This window comes from Mustela nigripes, chromosome 13 (assembly GCF_022355385.1).
Source record: "Mustela nigripes isolate SB6536 chromosome 13, MUSNIG.SB6536, whole genome shotgun sequence".
Lineage (NCBI taxonomy): Eukaryota > Metazoa > Chordata > Mammalia > Carnivora > Mustelidae > Mustela > Mustela nigripes.
The window spans coordinates 130146113-130172268 of NC_081569.1; the positions used below are offsets into that span (position 1 = coordinate 130146113).

At 40.0% G+C, this 26156-nt stretch overlaps 1 protein-coding gene across 1 annotated transcript in view; it reads left to right on the forward strand.

Moving 5' to 3' along the window:
* TMED10 (transmembrane p24 trafficking protein 10) overlaps positions 1-22071 on the forward strand; it is a 40720-nt gene extending 18649 nt beyond the window's left edge. The window contains exons 2-5 of the mRNA XM_059373714.1: positions 3908-4019; positions 8500-8573; positions 18453-18579; positions 18996-22071. Of these exons, the coding sequence (XP_059229697.1) occupies positions 3908-4019; positions 8500-8573; positions 18453-18579; positions 18996-19117 (435 nt within the window). The 3' untranslated portion in view covers positions 19118-22071. The remainder of the gene's footprint in view (positions 1-3907; positions 4020-8499; positions 8574-18452; positions 18580-18995) is intronic.
* Positions 22072-26156: the final 4085 nt, after the last annotated feature.

The window sequence follows — 26156 nt, forward strand, 5'->3', positions numbered from 1 at the left end:
TAGGTCATGATCCCGGGGTCCTGGGATCGAGCCCCGCATCGGGCTCTCTGCTCAGTGGGGAGACTGCTTCCCTTCCTCTCTCTCTCTGCCTGCTTCTCTGCCTACTTGTGATCCCTGTCTGTCAAATAAATAAATAAAATCTTTAAAAAAAAAAAAAAAAGTAGGCAGAGAGTCTGGCAGAGGGGGGCGGGGAAACCAGGCTCGCTGCTGAGCAGAGAGCCCGATGCAGGTCTTGATCCCAGGATCCTGGGATCATGACCTGAGCCAAAGGCAGAGGCTTTAACCCACTGAGCCACCCAGGTGCCCCAAGAACATGGATTTTAGACTGCTTCAAATCCACATAGACAATTTATTAACTCTGCTGATGGGCAAGTTACTAAGTTTTCTCATCAATAAAATGGGATTAATAAGACAGGCCTCTCTGGGATTGTTGTGCAGATTAAATAAATATTATGTAATAAGTTAATAGCATAATTCCTTAAGCCCCTTATCCTTCCAAACCACTCAGTTGCAGAACCTCAAGCCTAAATCACTTAATACTTTTTTCTTTGTTCCTGCATCCTGGCTGTTAAGTGTTGCCACTAGAAATCAGTGGTCCATAATCTCAGCTGAGACCTCAGGGCTGCATAGCAATGCTTCTATGTAATTTTTTTTTAAAAGATTTTATTTATTTATTTATTTATTTATTTGAGAGAGAACAAGCAGAGGAGGAGTAGAGGGAGAGGGAGAAGCAGGCTCCCCACTGAGCAGGGATCCTGACTCAGGACTCTACCTCAGGACCCTGGGATCATGACCTCACCCAAAGGCAGGTGTGTAACTGACTGAGCCACGCAGGAGCCCCCGTTTACATGATTTTAGTCAGCTTTCTTCTTGTCTTACGCTGAGGTCAGAAGTTGGTGGCCCAGAAGGACTTGGTTCTATAGACCTCTTTTGTTTGGCCTTGACATAGTTTTTCATATGTTAGGATTGGCTGTGAGGATTTAAAACTTGAGAGATTTCAAATAAAAGTGAAAATGTCTACCTTCTTTTGAAAAATTGGATGCTCTGAAAACCCAGCGTGACATGGCAGTCATTGGTTTTTCTCTTGACAGGCACATCATCTCACTTTGCCAAATTGTCTGTGACCTTGTGGACCTACATGGGCCCATTAGATTCAGTTACATTGCTCACTTGATCCTTGTGGACATTGACTTTTTGGTTTTATCCTGTGGGCTCTCCCTCCTTAAAATCCCCTCAAATTTGTCCCCTTCTCCTCATACCCAAAGCTTTCACTATTTCTAACCTGGAGTCCTAGAATAGAGTCATAATCCATCTTTTCATTGCTAGTATTATCCCTCTCAAGGGTCTTGTCTTCACAGTATTATCAGATTCATCTTTCTAAATTGCAGACTGAATCACATCACTCTCTTGTTTTAGATTCTTCATTCACTGTCTTTCCATTTTGTACCAAATGGAGTTTAAACACCCTAGCATGGTTTTGCATTTCTACATGAGCAGCCAGTACCGCTCTAGCCTCTTAACCTCTCTTTGTTTCAGTTTCCTGCTATGGAACTTAAGAGAAATAATAGTTCTTACCTATAGCATTATAATAAAGATGAAATTTAAAATGCATATAAAGCACTTGGCATAGTACTCAAGCTTTAGTAGGTACTCAGTAAATATTTGTTATTAGTATTATGATATTCCTGTATTTTTGTTTTGTGTTTTTCTGGACCCCAGGTCCTCCTATTTGTCTTTTCTTCTACCCTGAATGTTTTTATGTCCCTGTTTTTTCCCTTAATTGCAGCTCATCCTTCAGGACTTAGCTCACGGGTCACCTTCGCAGTATACTCCGTGAACCTCCGTATCCCACGGCACCTGTGCTTACCTCTAGTAGTGCACTTTTGACGTTACAGTGAAGTCTCATTTAGACCTTTAAGTTCTTTGAAGACAGAAGCTATCTTACTATCCCTGTATTCCAGCCATTGACAAATTAATGATCCACGTCATTCATGGCAGAAGATACTTGAGTAATATTACTACTGTTACTTTTAGGGAATTTGGAAAATGTTTCATAAAACCTTTTTTAATTAACCCCTCATTTCAAATTAGTCTAGCAGTGAAAACTATTCTTTTTTTTTTTTTTTTTAAAGATTTTATTTATTCATTTAAGGGAGAGAGAACACGACCAGAAAGGAGGGGCAGAGGGAGAGGGAGAAGCGGGCTCCCTGCAGAGCAGGGAACCCAATGTGGTGAACCTAGGCACCTGAAAACTATTCTTTAGTTACTATGTTTTTCCCCAAAATGAAATACCTTTATTTCTGACTGTAAATGATACACACCTTTGTAGAAAATCGAAAGAAAAAAGTATAAAGAAGTCGTACTACTCAGGAAAAAACTAGTGTCATTAAAGTGCTTTAAATGCATAAGCTTTTGTGTTCTGCTCAGTTTTGACATTTAAAATCTCACCTATAGAGAAACCTGGATGGCTCAGTCGGTTAAGCCGCTGCCTTTGGCTCAGGTCATGATCCCAGGGTCCCTGGATCGAGTCCTGCATCGGGCTCCTTGCTCAGCCAAGAGCCTGCTTCTCTCTCTGCCTCTGCCTGCCACTCTGCCTGCTTGTGTGCTCTCACTCTCTCTCTAAAAAATAAATAAGTAAATAAATAAAATCGGTCAAAAAAATGAAAGTAAATAAATAAATAAAATCTCACCTATAAATGAATCTTACTTTACAGGCAGCATTAGAACATCTAGTTTAAGGAAGCTACTGCTTTTGTGCTCCGTATTGCAAGTAGCTTCCTGTCTTAAATAATGAAGTGTGCCTTCTGCCAGGACAGCCATGGGCCCTAGTAAAGAAGTTGCAATCCAGTGTATCATACTACTGTGTCATTCCCTTGTTTTATATGTGACCGTTCACTTACCAGTGTATGCCACATCATCTGCACTTACAGGCCATTCTCTGCCAATGGAGCAGTTTCCGTTTGGAGAACTAAAGCTAACAACCTAGAAGAAAGAAATTATCACTGGTAGAAGCCAAGGATGTCTTTTTAAGGACAGATTTCTTGTTTATTCCCCATGTCTTTCTGCCACCCCATTTGACCACTGACATAATTGATGTGAAATTTAGAGTCGATCTTCCAGACTTTCTTTTCCACACATGGCTTCTTTCCTTCTCTTTTTGCATCAGATATCTCATTTCCATTTTCTGCCTCTACCTCTACCCCATCAAAATTTGTTTTATAGAAGAGATGTGTTTGTTTTAAACATATAATGTATTACTTGTTTTAGGGGTACTGGGGTACAGGTCTGTGATTCGTTGGTCTTCCACAATTCACAGCACTCACCATAGCACATACCTTCCCCAGTGTCGATCGCACCGCTGCCTCATCCCTCCGAGCCCCCTCCTCCTCTCCAGCAACCTTCAGTTTGTTTCCTGAGACCAAGAGTCTCCTAAGTTTTATCTCCTTGTCTGGTTTTGTCTTGTTTCATTTTTCCCTCACTTCCCCTGTGATCCTAGAAGACATGTGTTCTTCTGTGTCTTTCTCCTTTTTGTGGTAATTGTCCTCTTCATTTTTGTGATCTGTCTCTCTCTAGATATTGATACTGGTATACTTTTTCTATAGCAAACTTTTGCTAATAAGCCCAATTTATATCCGTTTTATTGCCTTTTTAGTATGGTAAGACATTCAGTAGCAGTGACGTTTTAGCCTTAAGTGTGGCTATATGTATGTTTGAAGGAAAGAAATTTGCTGTATTTGGGTTTTATCTTCTAATCCAGTTCTTGTCTTTAAGAATGGACTGAACATAGTCATCATAATGAGAAATAACAACTGTCTCCTAAACTTTGTTTCTTCCCATTCTCCAGTTTCTATTAAGTTCTCTTTCCCAGTGTTATTTGCTTCCTATTCTTACTTACCTTTTATTTTAGATCACAGATTCTGCTGGTCATATTCTATACTCCAAGGAAGATGCAACCAAGGGGAAATTTGCCTTTACCACTGAAGATTATGACATGTTTGAAGTGTGTTTTGAGAGCAAGGGTAAGTAATCAGTGTTTTCCCTGAATTAAGTGTCTCCTCTCAAGTTAGAGCATGAACTTTCTCTCTTGGGCTATTAGGAAAAGGAAACTACATTTGTTTATGTCTTTCACACATAAGAGTGAAAGTTGGCTAATCACCTGACTTCTTCGTGTACAGGAGTAGGCATTTCTTCAATGCTGTGACATATCTGGCTTGAATGATAGAGGCGAATTTCATATAGATGCTGGAATATAATGCATTTATATATATGCTAGTGACACATTTTCTCAAGGATTAGAAATAAGGCCTGTCTGACAAACAGTATATGGCAAAGGTAGAAATACTTTCGGTCTCCAGAGCATTTTTCTAGTTCTGTCTTGGTGTGGATTCTTCTGTGCATCTCAAGGTCAAGACCCCATAGTACTGTTCAGTCTGAATACTTAGTGGCTTCTGTGCTTAGTAATGGGTGAAAAGGCAGAGTCCTTTTTACTCCCTATTCATTAGCTTAAAGGACACTAGACTCTAAAAGCTTAATGCGTTTATACTTGCTACATTAGTTGGGACCCTTTAGGGCTGTAGAACGTGAAAACTCAAAGTGTCTTAAAGAAACAGAAGAGATAGATCGTTGGACTCTCTGAACTGGGGAGTTTGCAGTGTGGTGCTGACCTCAGGCACAGCTGCATCTTGGTGTTTTAACAGTGTCATTGGAACTCTACCTCTCAGTGTTTCCTTTCTTGCCTCCATTTAATTTTAGTCTCGGGCTTCTTCTGTGTAGTAGCAAAAGGACTTCTGCCAGTTTTACATTTGTAGAATATTCAGAACATAGGATTCTGGAAGAAGAGCGAGCACCTTGGCTAACAGTGTCAGTAGATTCCCTTCCCAGGACGGCAGACAAACCAGCTGCTTTTGACAGTTCATCAAGAATTGACTCCCTTAAAAAAAAAAAAAAAAAAAGAATTGACTCCCTTGATCTAAAGTTGGTCAATTTAGCCTAAAAGCTAACGGAGTTTGCCAGAAGTAAATGGGCGAATAGATGAAAAATTTTTAAAGATTAAAGGATTTTAATGGTGATCTCATCACTGATATCCTTCTGTCTGCTCCCACTGGTGCCAGTTCCAGGATGTCTCAACTATATTCTAGACATTTCCATATGGTTGTGCCACTCTTGCCTCAAAAACCAAAGTGTCTCAGACTGTGTTCACAAGCCTCCCTTTCAAACGAATTCCCCCTCTTACTAGTGTTAACTACCTCCCAGTTACTTGGGCTCACATTTTGAAGTTGTTCTTGCCTTTTTCAGCCTATCATTGAGTTATACTGATACTTCTTTCAGAATATCTTCTGTGTCTGTATCTGTCACCACACAAATGTGAATTCTTTTAAATCATGGATTGTGTCAGGGCGCCTGGGTGGCTCAGTGGGTTAAGTGGCTGCTCTTGATTTTGGCTCAGGTCATGAGTGATCTCAGGCCTGGGATCAAGCCCTGCGTTGGGCTCCGTGCTGGCCGTGGAGCCTGTGTAAGATTTTCTGTCTCCCTCTCCCCCTGTTGTACCTCCCAAATACATATGTGTGTGTGTATATATGTGTAAATGTATACACACAGCAGTATAGTCAGCACTCAATTTCTTCATTTATATTGATATGGAAACAAGATTCCTTGTAGTCTTTGGGGTAGCTTTTAAGAAATTGTCCATTTGGGGTGCCTGGGTGGCTCAGTGGGTTAAAGCCTCTGTCTTTGGCTCAGGTCATGATCCCAGGGTCCTGGGATGGAGCCCAGCATAGCGCTCTCTGCTCAGCGGGGAGCCTGCTTCCTCCTCTCTCTCTCTCTCTGCCTACTTGTGATCTCTGTCAAATAAATAAATAAAATCTTAAAAAAAAAAAAGAAAGAAAAAGAAATTGTCCATTTGACAGAGAAATGCAGAGAAGTTTAGTGTTTGTTTTGTTTTGTTTTTAACAAAAGGGACCCTTTAGGGCCATGAAGTCAGCTAAGGGGCTAGGCTAGCTGGTCTGTGCAAGAGACCCTGTGGTCTAGACTGAGAATAGCCAGAGGTCTGTGGTTTCATGGTTTCACTTGTGTTTGAATAATGCTAATGCTGTGCTGTGGCAACAGAGAGATGCTGGGAAGAGTCTGTTAAGAAGAAAATATTTTCATCTTTTGGGCCGGGTGGGGTTGTAAGCTGATTCAGTTTCATAATTTTTTAAATGAGGAAGGAGAAGCAAAAATCTGCACTGCATCTGTTCTGGGCCAGTGCTGTGATCACGATTACGCATTGGATTTGAGAGAATAGATCTCTCTCTCTGGGTGCCACTTTTTGTTTTGTTTTGCAGACTGACTGGTTTAATGCTCAGAAGGCATCTGTGACTTAGTTTTTTAGCCCTACCTAAGTAGTGTTATTTCTTTTTCTTTCTCGCTCTTTTTTTATAATTTACATTTTTGAAAAGATTTATTTTTATTTATTTTTGAATATTTTGTTTATTTATTTGACAGAGAGACAGCAAGAGAGGGAATATTAGCAGATAGAGCGGAAGAGGGAGAAGCAGTGAGCAGGGAGCCTGATGCAGGGCTTAATTCCCAAATCTTGGGATCATGACTGAGCTGAAGGCAGACACCCAAACTGAGCCACCCAGGCACCCCAAGATTTTTATTTGCTTATTTGTTAGAGAGAGAGACAGAGCATGAGCAGGGGGAATGGCAGACAGATGGAGAAGCAGGCTCCCTGCTGACCAAAGAGCCTGACGGGAGTCAGTCCCAGGATCCTGGGATCATGACCTAAGCTGAAGGCAGATGCTTAACCATCTGAGCCACACAGGCGCCCCTGATGTGCATTTTTTAAAAGATTTTTATTTTATTTTTGACTAATCTCTTAACACCCAGTGTGGGGCTCAAACTCAACCCAAGACCAAGAGCCACATGTGCTACCAACTGAGTCAACCGGGCGCCCCTCTGTTGCTTTTCAGGTTGATCCTTCTAATCTGTCTAAAAGAACTTCTTAACTGTCTTTTAAACATCCATACTCATTTCAGTGTTTGAGCCCTTGCCTGTGCTTTTTTTGCCCTTTGCCTAGAGTACATTGTCCTTGACTTCAGGTGCTCTCTCTATTTAGTAAAGTCTGTCCACAGCTACTCCATAGCTGGGATTATCTGAACTGGTTTTTTTCCTCTTCAGATTTTTACTGCTTTGCATTTGGATCGTAGCTCTTACACATGCTTGTCTTAGATCCCCATCGAATTATTTGAAGGCAGAGATTGTAATTCAGTCACCTAGTATGTTCTCACTGAGTAGTTATTGAATTGACTTCAGTCAATTTCAGAAGCTTCAAGACGCAGAGTGTAGTACTATTCTCTCTGGCTTGTAGCTTGTAAGAACTCCCTTGCTTAAGTGGCACTGTTGCCCTAAACTCCTAATTCCATGTAGGCAGGGTTTTTAAAAAGAATTTATTTATTTTTTTTTTTGTCAGAGAGCGAGAGAGAGAGAGAGAGAGAGAGAGAGCACGAGCGCACAAGCAGGGGGAGTGGCAGGCAGAGGGAGAAGCAGGCTCTGAGCCTGACGGGATGTCCCGGGACTCTGGGATCATGATCTGAGCCAAAGGCGGACACTTCATCAAATGAGCCACTCAGGTGCCCCCCATGGAGGCAGTTTTCTATTTCACAGATAATTACATGAATTCGTGGGGACTGAGGCTGAGCAGTTTTCTGGGACGCTTGACTCTTTTTATCTCTCCTACCTGTTGATTTAAGATTAAATTCTTTTTTGATCAAGCTGAATCCGTTTACCTTTTCTAATATGAGCCTAGCTCTGTTGGCATTCCTGTCCCAAATAGACATTTCTCTTTCTAAGTAGCGTCCCTGAAAATTGTACTCTTCTTTACAAGTGTTCTTGGGCTGTTTCTCTTTTAAGTGTTTTGTGGGTCCTATAACATTTTACCGACCTACTGAAATGTCCTTACATTGAACCAAAAGGCTTGAATTAAAGTGGAATATTAGCTAAATTCTGTGATGTTTTCAGTACTCATGTTTATGTTAAGTAAATCCAAGCTTAGCATATACCCAATAATCCTTTTTTTTTTTTTTTTTCCAAAATTTGACAGGGCACTCTTTTCAGATGTGGGAATATACCTTGCAGTCTTAGTTGGTCCATATACCACTCAGTTTTACACTGTTTTGACTTGACTTTTATTTCCTAATCCAGTAAGCCTCTGCGTTGTCTCTTCTGCTCTCCTGTCCCTGTGCAGTACCAGCTGCAGTGTCTTGTGTCCTGCCGGCTCAGAGATGTTTGCCAGCAGCATGTTCTCGTTGCTTTCCGGCACCCCACACAGATAGAGGCTTTGTCTGGAATGCTTGTGATTTTAGCCAGAGCCAGGAATTTTCTGCAGCTGAGTAGGGGGAGGAGTTGTGGCTGTTTCCCTCTATTGAGAGGGTAGGGGTTAGAGAGAGGGAGGGTGGGTGGGTGATTTCCCGGAATTTTAAATATTCTACACAATGAATCTTTTGATTTCTTTCTCAGGAACAGGGCGGATACCTGATCAACTCGTGATTCTAGACATGAAGCACGGAGTGGAGGCGAAAAATTACGAAGAGGTATGTCCTGCTCTAACAGCCAGTAGTAGTGTGCTGTGCTATGAGGCTTCTGTGACCCAGTCAGGCCAATTGGCTGTGCTTTGCCCAGAAGGCTTTTGTTTTCTCAGCAGTCTTGTGACAACCAGCTACAATCTTATGGATACAAAAAGTTGTGTTAACAGCCTTGAACAATAATTCTGGCTGTGGCTTCAGCCAAATGACTGAACCAACTACCCCGTAGACAGTGTTGGTGTGTAGGGACCCCTGGGTGGCTCAGTTCGTTAAGCATCTGCCTTCAACTTAGGTCATGATCTCAGGGCCCTGCGATTGAGCCCCATGTTGGGCTCCCTGTTCGGTGGAGAGTCGCCTTCTCCCTCTCCTTCTCCTCCTCCCCCTGCTTGTAGGTGTACTTTCTCTCTCTTTCTTTCTCTCAAATAAATAAAACCTTTTAAAAATCCCCAAAGCCACAAGAACTATTTAAGACTGGAGGATTGGTCTTTACAGAAAGTTGAGTCTTTTTACCCAGATCAGAAATCTTACAACAGGACCTGAAGGTATGAAGAAGAGGTGGGGGACAGGAAATGTAAATGTTGTTTTAAAGAATGTAAGCTAAATAGAAGAAAGTTGATTTAAGTGATTTGAGAGAATTTTCTGGGACTGGTGGACCCACAGAACGTTGCTCCATCTTTGGTCAGGACCTGGGAGGGAAATGTCCTAAAATGGAAGAAGATTGGAAGTGACAGCTAATTCTCCAACAGGAAGTAGCAGTACAACAATTGCAGCTCAAGTCTTTCCTCTTTTTCATAGTTCAGATGTCCAGTAGAAGAACACAAGGCTGAGTTATTTGTAGGTGATCAACAGGAGGGAGGGAGGCGCTAGAGGTAGTGAATGGAAGATAGTTCCTGGTAGAGACTTTGAATTGCTTTGTTTCTGTGTCTAAGCTGGTTTAGTTAAAAAACAGAAAGAAAGCAAGAGAGCCTCTTTATTTGATGAAATGAAGAGTAAATTGAAATAATCCTTTTTAAACTTTGACGGTTGAGGGCAATCTTAATTATATTTAAATAAGATGTTGTAAAAATGCTATTATAAGGTAAAGAGAAAACCTTGTTGCAGTTATTCTGAGGTAGAAGATGATTTTCAGTTTTCGATGACTGCTGCTGTCTTGTTAACCTGACACCACTCTCTAAGCCAGCGTGCATTGTTACACCAGAAATTTTACCTGTTGTAACTTTTTCCTCCTGATACGATGGCTGCCATTATATTAAGCAATAGGGCACTTGATTAGACATTAAATACCATTTTCCCCTCTAAAACAGAGGGCATTTTTGTGAGTTTACATGGAAAATGATGTGGACATCTCTGTCACAAAGCATGTTAGAACTGTTCCTCCTGGAATGTCTACCATCCTTGGACTTTGTTGACATTGGGGAAGGGCTTTTATCTTTCCTGACCTTCTGCTTAACCCAAGAGGGGAATCCCTAGCAGAAAGGAAACCACAGCACTTCCTTTGCCTGCTTCCTGCTTTGGAAGTCTGGCACGTCTTAAGCGTCCTTACGCACATAGTTACAACACAGCTCTAAATTCTGTTTCTTAACCAAGAAACTAACTCCTGCTACTACTCTTTTTGGCGATCTTACCACCAGCCAGCCCCCCTCCCCCCGGCCCGCCAAAAGCAAACTGAGGCAGAGAAGTGGTTTCAACACAGGCCAAAAGCAGCCCTTTCCTCAGTCAGTGGCTAGGCTCCCTTGAATCTTGCTTAGAAATAGCTGTTACTTGTCTCTCAGCAAATGCCTGTGACAAGAACATGAATAATAGAAACACTTGTTCTTTGGTTAATTACCAGAGAGCACTGAGTGTATGTAGAGGTTCTGAGGCATTTAATTTCAGGCCCTTGAAGTAATAGCTTTTATCTCCAGAGGATTTGGGCCTATTGGTATAACCATTTGGCTTTGGGGAGGTGGCACATTTCTTTAAGTTTCTCCCTCGCAGTTGTGGGCTTCATGATTCTAAAGTCCCTTGCGATTTTGTAAAATTGAATAGTAGTCAGTGTTTCAGTAGCTGGGCCAGAGGGCTCCAGTGCCTGCTAAATTGTTAGAGAGGATTTACTTAATCAGTGCATGTGAAGTTAGTATGTAAACAGTACAAATGTAAGATGATATTTAGAAGCTGGAATAGTTGTCTTGTTATAAAGAAGCATAGAGTCTCGTAGTTTGAATTCTTTAAAGAGTTCAGAATGCTTATGTCCTCAGAAATAAAGCACTTTTTATTTCCTATGTTGAATTTTAAGGACCTTTCACCACTGTCTTTGCCCATGGTTGGGGGTGAGGGGGGCACATCTCTTTAGAGTCGGTATGTGAATTGAGCCAGTTGGTTTTGGTTTTTTTGTTTTTTTTTGTTTTTTTTTGTTTTTTTGTTTTTTTGGTTTTTTTTTTGAGTTTGTGGTCTGTGGAACTAGAGCAGCTGCTTAGGAGAACTAATTGTCTGATCCTGCAGTTGCAGAAATGAAGGCAGTAACTATCCCACGAAGAAGGAGCTATCTGACCCATCCTCTAACTCTGGGGCAGTTTATGTCCCTTCTTGATGTGGCATTTTCAGCACAACTCAAATCCTGTTGTGCCTGTGAGTTCTGTTAGTGTGTCATTTGCTGTCAACGTGTATACCAAAAACCGTTGCCCTTGTTGGAGCAACAGCTGAAGACTTTCCAAAAGTTCTACTTTTTGTGAGTGCCCTTAGGGAGGAAGAACTCTGGTTCTGTGTACTAGCTCCAAAATACTTCTTTCAACATGAGCTAAATGGAATAATGTATGGGCAAGGAACCGGACCCTTAGCTTGGTTAGTTCAGTAGATTTTGCTCCCTTTGCCTACCCTTTCTGAAAACTCTGATAAAGTAAATAGGATCATGCTAAATTCCATATAACCCTAAGATTGGCCATATAGTCTGGCCGTATGCTGGCACATTCTTGACCTTTTGAGCCTCTGTGAAAAGGCTTGTGATTCACATATCTCCCCACACAAGTAGACTTGTCTTTGGCTGAGGTCTGCCTTCTTTATCTTCATTATGGAGACTAGATGATCTCCACTGTTACTCTTCTAAAATTTGGGGGGCTCTGGTGGGGACTGTGGAGGTAACAGCAATTTGACTGAAATTGGCTTATCCCAAGAAGCTTCTCTTGAGTTTCAGTGCTCTACCAAGGAAAACAATCCAATAATTCTCTATATAGAGTACGGTTTCATGTGTGTTTTAAGAAGTTTTTCAGAGAACGTTTCCTTGGTGTAATTACATATAACTCTGAATTCTAGGTTCAAGTCATCACTAGGGCAGTGGAAGATTTGGATATGGCTTAAGAAGGGTAATTTGGGGGACGCCTGAGTGGCTCAGTTGGTTGGACGACTGCTTTCGGCTCAGGTCATGATCCCGGGACCAGGATCAAGCCCCGCATCAGGCTCCCAGCTCCACGGGAATTCTGCTTCTCTCTCTGACCTTCTCCTCGTTCATGCTCCCTCTCACCGCCTCTCTCTCAAATAAATAAATAAATAATCTTAAAAAAAAAATAAGGGTAATTTGGGGGCGCCTGGGTCTCAGTGGGTTGGGGCCTCTGCCTTCGGCTTGGGTCATGGTCCCAGGGTCCTGGGATCAAGCCCGTGTCAGGCTGTCTGCTCGGCGGGGAGCCTGCTTCCCTCTCTCTCTGCCTGCCTCTGCCTACTTCTGATCTCTGTCTGTCAAATAAATAAATGAAGTCTTATTTCACGTATTTTTGGAAATATGCAGGGAAAAGCTTTCTGAATTGCAGCTTTTCCAAGCTGTCCTGACCACCACAGATGAGAGTTAGCATGATAGGGAAGACTTTCTCCTGAACACTGGGTCAGAGTAGATGCAGAGTTCTCTGAAGAAGCCTTGCTTCGGGACACCAACAACACTTATTAATCTCCTATGAGAAACTTGGCTCCTCTGAAGAAGGCATCAAATGGGGATGCTGCACAAAGTATACATTGTGTGAGTTCAGGGGCCAGACTAGCTGGGGAAAAAACAATGTGACTATGACAGTGTATGATTATTAATTATGTGGCACGGTCTGAGTGTTGTAGGACTTTAGGAAAGAGAGAGTTGGTGTTGATGGAAGTGGTTAAAGGAAGCTTCATGGTTAAGGCTTGAAAGATAGGAAGGATTTGGGTACACTGAGCAGATAGGCTTTTGGAAGTCAAAGGTATGATTTTGCTTGCATTTTACAGCAGCAGAACTTTGCAGTTCTGATGCTGAATAAATGCTCTGGTGACCTTGTCTAGGCGTTCAAGAGACCGTGGATCTGCTAGGCCTGGTGTTCACCCAGTGGACTTGATAACTGCAGAAACTTCAGTTTCATTTGTCAAATGAACTCCTTTGTAGCTTTAGTACTCTTCATTGAATGGCCATTGTACAGTTTACAGGGGGAATGCTACCCTCTAGTGGACAACCTCTGGTACATAACGTCAAGTAGGCTTTGCTTTCATCAAGCTGTTGGCAAAATACAGATCACCCTTCCAGCCTAAAGAGAGAGAAGGAAGTAGACTGGGATAATGGCGTGCCGGCGTGAAACAGGTGTAATTTCACATTCTTACAGACAGTTTGAACATTAAATCACACATTTTAGGAAGAACAGAACAATAGTCCGTGAGAATTTTTGATACAGATGTTCTTGTTACCTTTTTGTACTAACTATGATAAAAGTCTTGATGATACTCATTGAATACTTAGTCCTGGGCAAGCAAAGAGGGTCTTCCTGAGAGTAGTGATGACAAGGGGCGCCTGGGTGGCTCAGTGGGTTAAAGCCTCTGCCTTTGGCTCAGGTCATGATCCCAGGGTCCTGGGATCGAGCCCGCATTGGGCTCTCTGCTCAGCAGGGAGCCTGCTTCTCCCTCTCTCTCTGCCTGCTTCTCTGCCTACTTGTGATCTCTGTCTGTCAAATTAATAAATAAAATCTTTAAAAAAAAAAAAAAGAATAGTGATGACAATTTGCATAACATTTTTACTCTCTTAGTCTGTAAAAATTAAAATAGCAGCATGAAACCAGGGAAGTTTGACTAATAAACTGGACAACTTACCCAGATCCTTGTGGCCTAATACAGCTTGATCACTTAACCTTTGATCCAGAAAAAACTTACTGGAGTCTGCTAGTCTCCTTCATCAACTTTTATTACCTTTAGAATAAAATATAAATTCAGACTTGGATTCCAGTCTCCACTCCCATCAAGCTCTGAGAACTTGGGCAAGTTATTTAACACTTTGAATTGTAATTTACTCATCTGAAAATTTTAGGGATAATAATATTCACTTTATATAGGGTTATGAGGATTAAGCAAGATTATAAGGGATAAAATATATACACATTGTGAATATATACTGATAGATCTAATTCTTTATACTACTTTCTTCATCCTCTGCTCAGTTGAGCTCCACCTGAATTTTTGAGCATTATATTTGCGATTACCAATCACCCTCCCCCAAGAATGGGTGTGTGTTGAGTACGCGCACACACATCAGACAATGTACAATCTAAACAAGGTATGCCTGCAGTGTCCTCCCTCCGTGTTTTGGTTTGCAAGTTCCCCTCAGCCTTGAATGTCTTTCTCTCTCATCTCTTTGAAAATCCTGCGGCATTTGTGAGACCCACCTCCCCCACTTCCTGTTAAGCTTTCCTTTATCCTTGCAGCTATGATTAATCTTGGGCTATTTTCTTTCCTTTTCACTTTTAATGTGTGCCTGTGTTGTAGAAGTTAATATATAATGCCTTATATTATGGTTATAGCTTTTTATATGAGCCTCCCCACCAGACTATGAGCTTCTTAGGAGCAGAGATCATCATTTATCTTTATTCCTTGCACATAGTAAGCACTCAAGAAAGCACTGTGGTTAGGGTCTTAAAATGTTTTTGTTTTTTTTTAAAGACCACTTTGTACATTTTTTTTTAATCTCTAGGGGTAGATTAAATGTAAAAATAAATCCATTATTACTGTTACTTTCCATTGAGTATCCACAATGTGTTAGATGGTTGGAATAGAAAGTTGGTTTTCAACATTGTTTTAGTTTCTTGGCACTTCTTTAACTTCCTAGATTTAAAATAAATATCAAGTAAATAAAGCTGTTTGTTAGGCAGAGATGTGTTTTAGGGAAAGAGACCTTCATCCCACTCATAGAAGGCTGAAAATAATTTACCAAATTAAGGAAAGGGTTGAGTAAGGGTTATTTCATTGAGGAAATAACATCAACAACATTTCAAACATCAGGAAAATGGGAATTGGGCTGTGTGGTTATGAATAGAACTAGAGTTTGGAGTAGTGCCTCTACTGGAAAAAAGTTGGGGAATTGAATGATTAAGTAAACAATGACCTGTAGGCAGTATGGAATCCTGGGTAGCAGTTAAGAAGAAAAGGTGAATCTATAAGCACATAAGTTTTTGGAAAGATCTTATTTTTTTTTTAAAGATTTTATTTATTTATTTGACACAGAGAGAGATCACAAATAGGCAGAGAGACAGACAGAGAGAGAGATGAGGAGAAGCAGGCTCCCTGCTGAGCAGAGAGCCCTATGCGGGACTCGATCCCAGGCCCCTGGGATCATGACCTGAGCCAAAGGCAGAGGCTTTAACCCACTGAGCCACCCAGGCGCCCCTGGAAAGATCTTATTAAATGAAAAAAAGCAAGCTGTGGACAATGTGTGCAGTTAGACCCCCATTAATAAATATGTTTTTAATTGTGTGTTTCTGTGTACATTTATATGCACACCAAAGCATAAATAGCGTGTATCTTTCTAGCAAGGTCTAGAAAGATACACACCAAATGCATGACCATGGTTACCTTTGAGAAGGAATGTGTGAGTAATGGAAATTGAGGAGCCATGTGAAGAAGGTAGGCTTTTTGTTTTTGTTCCCTTTTCTTCTGAATAGTTGACATGTGTAGCAAGAGAGCATGTTTATGTGTTGCTTGTACAACAAAAAAATAAATGAAACATCAGAAAAGGAAAGGATTGGGAGCAGGATTTTTGGTCTGTAATCTACAAAGGCCATCCTGAACACCAGGTTTACTCGGTTTTTCAGGTTTTAGAGCATTTCAGGTTTTAGGCATTTGGCCTATTGTCATTTAACAAAAAAGGTGAGGAGGATTAGAAGTAGTTTTCAATATAATATATATATATATTTTTTTCTTTTTTTTTAAAGAATATTTTCAGGGGCGCTTGGGTGGCTTAGTTGGTTAAGCTTCTGCTATCAGCTCAGGTCAGGATTGCAGGGTCCTGTTGGGCTCCTTGCTTAGTGGGGAGCCTGTTTAATCCCTCTCCCTCTGTGGCTCCCCCTGCTTGTGCTTGCTTCCCCTCCCCTTCAAATAAATAAAATCTTTAAAATAAAGAATATTTTCAGCTGGTAGAGGCATGGCCATAGTTTCATTCCCAGTTCTTTTTGCAAGTTTCTATTTAGAGAACCCTAAATCATTTGTTGCTAAAGAAATTTCATGCCATTGCTTTTATACTATCTCATTCAGGAAGCTTTGGAGATAAAAGTATAAACCAGGAGGGAAAGTATTAAACAGGTGAAAGCTGAGCTTATTATATATATCTTGTATTGATATCTTTTCCCTGGGGAATTTTTTTGCTCTGTGGCTCTATATGAGATGAATAGGTATGTATTCTAAATTAATGACAAAATTTGGCATTTGGGCATTAAGCTAGGAGAGTTAGCTAAATGCATTAACTAACCATTAGTTAAATATTACAGTCCGTTAGCTTCATTCTGTTTCTAGCTGTCAGTCATGTCATTTATTCTAAGCCAACACTTTACGAATGTAAGAAAATGTACATCTAGTCTAAGAAAACTTAGGTAGATCATTGCAGAGTCATCACACTTTATGTACCTTATTTAAATATAAGCTTAAGGGATGCCTATGTGGCTCAGTTGGTTAAATGGCTGCCTTTGGCTCAGGTCATGATCCCAGGGTCCTGGGATCGAGTCCCACATCAGAGTCATCTTCTCTCTCTCCCTCTGCCTGCCACTCTGCCTGCTTGTGCTCTCTCTTTCTCAAATAAGTAAAGTCTTTAAAAATATATAAATAAATAAATAAATACTTAATTTTTATATCCACATTCTAACAGCAATTTCTAGTTTTATTTTAAGTGACTTTTTAAATGTTTTTTCTAAGATTTTACTTATTCATTTGAGAGAGAAAGAGAGGCAAAGAGAGCACAAGCAGGGGGAGAGGCAGAGGGAGAAGGAGAAGCAAGACTCCCCACTGAACTGGGAGCCAGATGTGGGGCTTGATCCCAGGACCTGGAGATCTCAGACTGAGCCAAAGACAGATGCTTAATCATCTGAGCCACCCAGGTTTCCCCAAATAACTTTAATTTTTCAGTAACTTCACATGTTCAGTGCAGAATGTAGATGCGCAAAGAGAGCATAAGAACACCCTTAAACTCTTCTATTCATCCCATGTTAACTGCTGTTAACATTAACTGTAAAAGAACAAAGAAGGTGAATTGGACAAAAGAGAAGAAAAGGTAGGGAGTTCTATAGAGAGCATAAAATAAATAGAGAGTAAAGCAGATACAGAAAAAAATTTTTAAAGATTTTATTTATTTATTTGAGATAGAGTGAGAGAGAGCATGAGCAGGGGAGCAGAGGGAAAGGGAGAAGCAGAATCCCCACTGAGCAGAGAGCACGACGAGGGGCTCGATCCTAGGACCTCGGGATCATGATCTGAGCTGAAGGCAGACGCTTAACTGAGCCATCAGGCACCCACAGAAAAAGAATTTTTGATGAATTCTCTATGTAGAAAAGATCTAAGAGCAACTGGTATATGAGTTAAGATCTAGAAAACTCTGGTGGCATATCCTCATTTTTAAAAGTAAATCAGAGTCTTAGATTGATAGGAAAAAAAAACAAAAATTGAATAATGAAATCTTTGCTTTTGTCATATCTGCCTTTAGTTACTAGGTACTCTTGGAGGTTTCACCGTGGTCAGGGCTGAGAAAGGAAAACAGTTCATTCCTTTCTCACATCCTTCCTTCTTTAGCATACAGGGAAGTCCTCAGAGATTCTTTTGATAACTGGCTATGTAATTCTTTTAAAAAAATTGTAGTGTTCTTTGTTTTTGCCTTTTTTGTTTTTTGGTTTTTTAGCAAAGCTAGTATTCATTTGGGCTCTGGAGCTCCAATATAAACCCTAAAGCTATTGTGGGATTTAAAGGAGCAAACCAGAATTCTCTAATTTTATAGTTTGAGTTGTTATCGTTTGAGTTGTTATCTTGATGTTATAGTTAGATATACTCTCATTCCTGTGCATTGTGTATTGGGAATTTGGAGGGTTTCTTTTAAAATCACGTCTGACTAATAATGACTCCAACTGCTGATAAATGTTGTTTCTTTCTTGGACATGAGTAGAAGGTCCGTGTAAAACCTGCTTCTCCTCTCCCCCTCCCCAGCTTGTGTTCCCTCTCTTGCTGTGTCTCTCTTAAATAAATAATAAAATCTTTTAAACAATAAAATAAGAAATCTTGGGAAAATATTTCTCTTTATAACCTACCATACTATAGTACTTCCAAGGAGGTTTTAATCAAAGTTAAAGTATCAAAAAAGTCTGAGATGGAAACATAGGAACAGTCTGTGCAGAAAGAAGCCCCGATTTTAAAATATGTTAGAGTGGTAACAAAAAAGATTTTAAGTTTGGTAAAACTTTTTTTTAAGATTTTATTTTTAAGTAACCTCTACATCTAACGTGGGGCCCAAACCCACAACCCTGAGATAAAGTCACATGCTCTACCAACCGAGCCAGCCAAGTGCCCCGGGTTTGGTGAAACTTTTCAAAGACTCATCTGTCGCCTTGTGTTCTAGACTAAAGCAGTTTTGTCAAGGAGTGGGTTCATAATTCCTTTCTTTTCCAGATTGCCAAGGTTGAGAAGCTCAAGCCTTTAGAGGTGGAGCTCCGACGCTTAGAAGACCTTTCAGAATCCATCGTTAACGATTTTGCCTACATGAAGAAGCGAGAGGAGGAGATGCGAGATACCAATGGTGAGGGGAGAGCAGCTCTGGTTTCTTCATAAAGGGGACCGAGCTCTTTTCTCAGTTTTGCCAGATAGGGATGGGGGAATGGGATGATCCCTTACTTCAGTGTTGCTGCTTCTCCAGGTACATGAGCTTTGTTAGATTTTCAAGGGAATAGAAATTTCTGTGGTATGCAGTTGACCATATTCTCAGCCTATTGAGTATCAAACTGACAGTAGTAATCTTTGTAATTTCTAACATTTATATGTAGAACAGTGAATTTTTTTTTTCTTCTAGAACAGTGAACTTTTTTAAGAAAAAACAATCCAAAATCTACTGTCAGGTCTAGGGACTGAGTGAAGTTAATTATTTACTTTCCCCCCTCGCGCTGTGTAGCCTGCTGAGCCTCACTTCATTGCCTTATAACACTTTTGTTTTTTTAGAGTCAACAAACACTCGGGTCCTGTACTTCAGCATCTTTTCAATGTTCTGCCTCATTGGACTAGCCACCTGGCAGGTCTTCTACCTGCGTCGCTTCTTCAAGGCCAAGAAGTTGATTGAGTAATAAGGCCCAGTCTCCTCCCACCGTGTATCTCGGCTGGCTGAACATCACTGGGACATGCCTGACCTAGGGCATCCTACTAACAGCACTGTCAAGGCACATTGGAGCTTTCTTGCCAGAACTGATCTCTTTTGGTGTGGGAGGACAGGGGTTACTGCCTACACCCAACAAGTCAGTGAGAGACTTCTTTTTAACTTGGTAGCATTGGGACTAGTTTTGCAACGATAGGACTATTATTAGAGTCCTCTATAACAAAAAATAGGGGTTACCTAGGTAATGCCAAAGTCAGCATTTGTACTGGGTTTCCTCCTGTGATCTGTTTGAACCATGTTTTCTTTCCTTTTCCTACTTGCTCACCAGCTTGGGCTTCCACTTTAGTTCTTTACGAAGGTTTGTATGACCATGTTGAACTTGTTTCATTCTGATTGTCCTCTTTGGATTTCTTTGTGAAAACACACTTCGCTTTCTCTTGACCCTTAGCTGAAATGTTTAGGTAGCTTCTGGTGATTTCCTTTCATAAATTCATGTCTCTTGAAAGGGTGACAGATGGACACCTCATAGAAATGAGCTTTGTACTGTACATAACTCTTAAAGAGGACTTCATTTTAGAGAATTAAAATATTTGTGCTCAACTGCTCGAACCTCTTTTGTGTATTTATGTGTGTTTAGCTCTGTGCAGTTTTATCAGGTGTGGATTTGTGTGATCACCACTGCAAGATAGAGAACAGTCCCAACTCTCGTATCCCTGTACTACTACTTTTATAACCGTAGCCAGCTCCCTTCTTTCCCCCAAAGCCCCAACTTCTGGCAACCACTAATCTGTTCTCCATCTCTAATTTTGTCATTTCAAGAATGTTTTATAAATGGAATCATACAGTATGTAACCTTTTGAGATTGGCTTTTAAAACTCAGCATAATTCCCTTGAAATCCATCCACATTGCTGCATGTTATCAATGACTTGCTTCTTTTTATTGCTAAGGACTGTTTCATGGTACGCAGGTACCACAGTTTGTTTAACCATCCCCCCATTGAAGGACATTGGGTCATTGTCAGTTTTTGGCCATTTCTACTAAAGCTGCTGTGAACATTCATGTACAGGTTTTCATGTGAACATAAATTCTCATTTCTCTGGGATAAATAAATGCCCAAGAGGGCAGTTGCTGGGTTGTATGATAAGCACGTGTTTATTTTTGTAAGAAACCATCCTACTCTCTTCTTGGAGTGACTGCCATTTTGCCTTCCCACCAGCAACATGTGACCAGTCCAGTTTCTCCAAATCCTCTCCAGTACTTGCTATTGTTATTTTTTATTGTAGTCATTCTCATAGGTGTGTCTAGTAACGCCTCATTATGGTTTTAATTTGCATTTTCCTAATGGCAGATGATGTTGAGCATCTTTTCATGTGCTTATTTATCGTCCATATATCTTCCTCAATGAAAGATCCTTTCCTATCCTTTTTACGCACTTTCTAATTAGCTTGTTTTTTCTACTAAGTTACAGAGTTCCTTATATATCCTGGATACAAGTTCTTTGTCAGATATGTGGTTGCTTGAATTTTTAACATAATTTCTAGCAAGGAAAATACAAGTAAAATTTACCAACTACTCTTATGTGGCTGGTCACCGACTTAATTCCTGTCCTTATGTGTTCCATCTAGCAAATTAAGACATTTGCGGTCTAAGAAAAACACATCTAGGAGGATTATGAATAGAACAAATACTTGAAACTGAATGTTGCAAACACAAAGCCAAGAATTACTATGGGAATGTAAGGCACCTAAAGGCCATTAAGTAAGCAAAGGTATGGTTACAAATGAGCATGTTTGTGGACAGTTAAGAAAAATAATGTCACTTGAAAATTCTCCATTTCACCCAGGAAAATGGATTAGGAGACTGTCCTTTCTGTACTCCCTTAACCCCTGCTGGCTGTTACAGGGCTTTGTCTAACTGCAGAGGCAAGAATTACAGGACTTAGGGCATATAGCTTGCGGTTAAGCAGTGCATTAGAATTTACAACACTGTTGTGATGACCAGGGTAAAATACAAAAGTAAAAGAGGGAGTGAGTTATGTTGTTAAAATCTCAGGCTGTTAATGTTCCAGCTACTGTGAACCCGAAAGCCCTTTATCCCCCACTCTTGACTTCTGTGAATGCCTTTGGTGTGGCATTAACTTGTACAACATTGCCATCTGCTGGTGGGAATTGGGTATGGCTCCTGAGAACCTGGAGGCCAAATCCTGAACATAAGGACAATGGATGTTGAGAAAGTCCATCTGTGGTATTACATACACTAGATGACAGAGGATACATTCAAGTAGGGAAGAGAATAATCATATTTGTGGGTCAGATCCATTCTTAGAGGTCTAAAGGTTAAATTTTGTTCAGTACCTTTAGCCTAATAAGAAACTCTCATATTTCTGAATGGTGCCTTTCCCCTTTTTCAGAAGCAATGAAAGTTTTTCTGTTTTGACAAAATGGCAAAGAAAAAGGTAGGAGAGGAGAATATTTTATTTCAATGATGTTTCTGTTTCTGAGTGTGACTTTGTGAAACAGATTTTTTTTTCCATTCTTTCCTTTTTACTCACATGTCAAAAATACCAGCTCAGACACTTGTGCTTTCAGTTTAAAGTTCATTGATAATTACACCTTCATTTTATCAGAAAAGTAAAAATTATTTGCCTTTGATAGAAGTCTAGTGCAAGAGTAAATCAGCTTTAAAAATGAAGAGTTTTTCTGCTTTCCGCCATTTCGAGCCTTTTCAACACAGTCTGTATAATACAGATAGGGGAATGATACAGTTTAAGCGCTGTTAATACCTTTATCATAAATTCCTGTCATTAGCCATTTGTCTGTTTGCTTAATGGAAAGAGGCATGTGGGATTTCTACAGATTCACTTGTAAAATGTTGGATTGGAGATTTTTGTGTAAATTTTCTCAAATAAATGCTAGCAGAAACCATTTTAGGTGTATTGAGTATCTTTGTCTGAATTGGCAATAATTCTTCCATTTTCTTCAGTTTTAAAGTATGGCAAGTTACCCGTGATAAATTAGAGAAAAGGTTCTGTGTGATTTACTGCAGATCAATAAAGTTTATTTGAGCTAAGAAAATTTTATTATCTCCTATATAAATATGTAAGCTATATATAATGTGTATATAAACTTAATAATTAACATCTTCAGAAAGGCTAAAGTAGGGTTCTGTAAGCCAAGCATTTTCTGTAGCTTCTCTTTGGGAAACTGCTATTGGAATTATTTCCCGAGTGTCCTCTCCCTTACATTCATTCTTAAAATTCCCCTCCCAGTTTAGAACCTCTCAGGACTTGCTTTTTTGCCCATTACATATATATAAAACCCAGTCCAGTGGGTTAAGGCGATTTTCTCCTTCCTTTTACTTACAGTTGAACATTTTTCATAAAGCTCCTTTCCAAGAGTCAACCTGAAGGCTGGCATCTTATTTACCCTCAATCTCCAGTCCTCCAAAAAACAGATAATTTGTCAGTGAATCTATGGTCTATAAAGTAGGGATTCCCAAATTTGAATATAATTTTTAATATTAAAAATGTCTTATTTCTCACTGATGATTTACTTTCACAGAACATAAACGGTGAACGAATTCAGCCAAACTTTTAAATGAACTTAATCATCTCAGCAGTATCATATGCTTGTTAAATGGTAGTATGTGTTTGGCATATTAATTATTCAGTCTGCTGTAGTGGTATCCCACATAACATACACCCCATGTATAGTTTTAAATTTTCTAGTATCACAGTAAAGTGAAAAGAAACAGTCAAAATTAGCTTTAATCACACAGTCTCACATATCCAAAAGAGCATTTCAACATGCAGTCAATATAAGAATGATTAATGAATATTTTACTTTTTTTTTTTTTTTTTTAAGATTTTATTTATTTGACATAGAGCCCAAGCAGCGGGAACGGCAGAGGGAGAGGGAGAAGCAAACTCCCCACTGAGCAGAGAGCCCAATATGGGGCTGGATCTCAGGACTCTAAGACCACAACCCAAGCTGAAGTAAGGCACCCAACCGACTGAGCCACCCAGACACCCCACGAGTATTTTTCTTTCTTTCTCTCATATAAAGTCTTTGAAGTCCATTGTGCATTTTACAGCTACAGCACATCTCCATTCAGACTAGCCGCGATTCAGATGTTTAATAGCTGCATGTAGCTAGAGGCTAATATTGGAAAGTGAAGGTACAGACTTCGCTTGGTACTTTGGTAGATTTTTTAATCTTTACAGTGACTCTGTGGCCCCAGGGATCTGCCATTCACAACTGGGAACTTCTGCTATATAGCATCCTGTTTACTTGTTAAAATACAACATATATCCATTTTTGACCAAAGGCAGTCTGAAATCAGTTATACCTTCAGAATGTTCAGTACTTCTGGATTTATGAATATTCAAAGGCCAGATGTTTAGTTTCATCTGTATCCAGTATAATGAAGAACTGAGCACGAGTGTTTCTGTTCCATACTCTGTAAGAGAACAGGACATTTGTCTCTTAAGTTTGTATCTATGCATTATAACTAAAACAATTTGTAATACCAGGCTAACCAAGCTACAGAAAATTATCATTCCTCATGGCAAAGATGCCAGAATAAAATGAGAAAGCTGTGGCTGAAACCTCTTTACTCTCGATTTTAAGTAATTACCTTTTCCATTCTTTTAACTGAAAGAAAAAAATCATTTATTGAACATATATTCTGTTTAATGTGCTGAGTTAAACTCTGGAGAAGACTCAGATAATTAAGAAGCAATACCTATCCTCAAAGTGCCTTGTAATGAATAGGAGGAGGTAGCTGAAATGGCCTCTATCCAGAATGATCTCCCTACTTTGTTTAGCCATCACTGACTTAACATTTTGCATATTTCTCCAGAAAACCTTCATCAACCCAGCAAGTTTGGCTTGGAAAGATGCCCCTCCTAAATTCCTTTCTAGGAGCTTGTACTTAACTATAGCACTGAAAAGTTGTAATTGCCTAGTTATTTGTTATATGGACTATAAGCTCCATGAGAGTAGGAACCACGTTATTTTTTTTTTCTGTTGTAACTCAGCACCTGGCACAAGTTGGTATTCAGTGTTTGTAGAATGAATTGATTGAGAAATTTAAAAATAACTATATAATCCGGCATACTGGAATGAAACCAACATAATGAAATATGACAGGGATTATCAGTTGGGCTTGCATTTAGGTTTAAAAAATGTTCTACACATAGGTGATAATGACCCAATATTTATCCATCAAATAATTTTTTTTTTTAGATTTTATTTATTTATTTATTTGACAGAGATTGCAAGTAGGCAGAGAGGCAGGCAGAGAGAGAGGAGGAAGCAGGCTGCCCACCAAGCAGAGAGCCTGATGTAGGGCTCAATCCCAAGACCCTGAGATCATGACCTGAGCCGAAGGCAGAGGCTTAACCCACTGAGCCACCCAGGTGCCCCCTCATCAAATAATTTTTAAGCTTTTAATAGCAAGCACTTTTCTAGGCACTGATACATAGTTGTAAATGAGTACAAAATCCAGGCTCTTGTGAAGTTTACATTCTAATGAATGGAGATAGTCAACAAAGAACATAACAAGACATCAGTATTTTCAAGCTTTGCAGATAAGGATGTAATCTAGTGGAAGAGCTGTGTTACCTTGGATTGCTTTGGATGTGGAAAAGCAGCTTTGTGAAGTACAAGTACGGTATAAGCAGACTATTGTTACAAAGGCTAGTATACTAATAGAAATATTCCACCCAGATCAAGGGAGACAGAAGTCCCTTGTGCTCTCCTATTCAGAGCTAGTGTGGAATGTTTATGCAGAGTGTAGGGTATCATACCTTAGAAGGGTCACTGATGAGCTGTAGAGAGGTCATAGGTAGGAGTGTGAACTCATCCTTCACAACTCCCCTATCCCGTTCTACCAGGTATCTTCTTCCTCTGCTTGCTATCACTGTCCACCTCATGAAAAATCACAAAGTGAATCTCCTGGACTCACAATTACTTCATCAACCACATCTCAACTGATCACAAAGTTCTAAATGTTCCTCAGATGGGGTGCCTGTGTGGCTCAGTCTGTTAAGTGTCTGCCTTGGGCTCAGGTCATGATCCTGGGGTCCTGGAATCAAGGCCTGCATCAGGCTCCCTGCTTGGTGGGGAGCTAGCTTGTCCCCTTTCCCCTCCCCTACTCATGCTTTCTGTTCCTATCTCTCTCAGGTAAAATAATAAAATGTTTTTAAGAAGTTTTAAAAAAATGTTCTTCAGATGGATTTCTTAAATCTGGACTTCCTTTCTACTCTCACTGATAAATACTTCAGTGCCTCTTCTTTTCTTAGACTATAAATTTCCTCTTAACTGGTCTCCTTGCCTCTAGTCTTTGTCCTCCACATTGTTCTTTGTAAAATATAACTTTGGTCTTATATAAAGTGACTGTATTGTTTATTGTCTGAGCTGGGCACTTGAGCAAAATAAAGCTCTGTTATTCCTGGGGGAAAGGTGTGAACTGGGACTTCACCAGCAAATTGGGACACACAGTTACTAATCATGTACTCCCCTGCTTAAAAATCTTGAATAATTTTTTATTGCCAGGAAAGCCAAACTCAACAGTTGAGGCCCTGTCTTCTTTTGCTTTTATACCACATATACCCTGGCCTCCAGCCACAGAACTTTCTCTTGGTCCCAAAACATCATGCTCTCCGAATGGTGTGGATCCAGATTAGTGGGTTTGACTCCCAGCTCTCCTTACTAGCTGTGTAACATTGAGCAGGTGACTTAACCTGGGTCATCTCCGTTCCTTCTATAGAATGAAAATAATATGAGGATTAAGTGGGATGGCTCCAGGAAAGAAAACCTTTAGCATAGTGTCAGGAACATAACACTTAATAAGTTAGCTGTTACCTCTGTGATGTTAGTCCTGTAACTTCAGCTTTACAGATTTAAAAAAAAAAAAAAGCTTAGAGGTGTAAAGTTGACCAAGGTCAGTCACTGATGGAACATGTTTTTTCACTGTATTACAATTCTCTCAGTGACTTGCGGGTAAG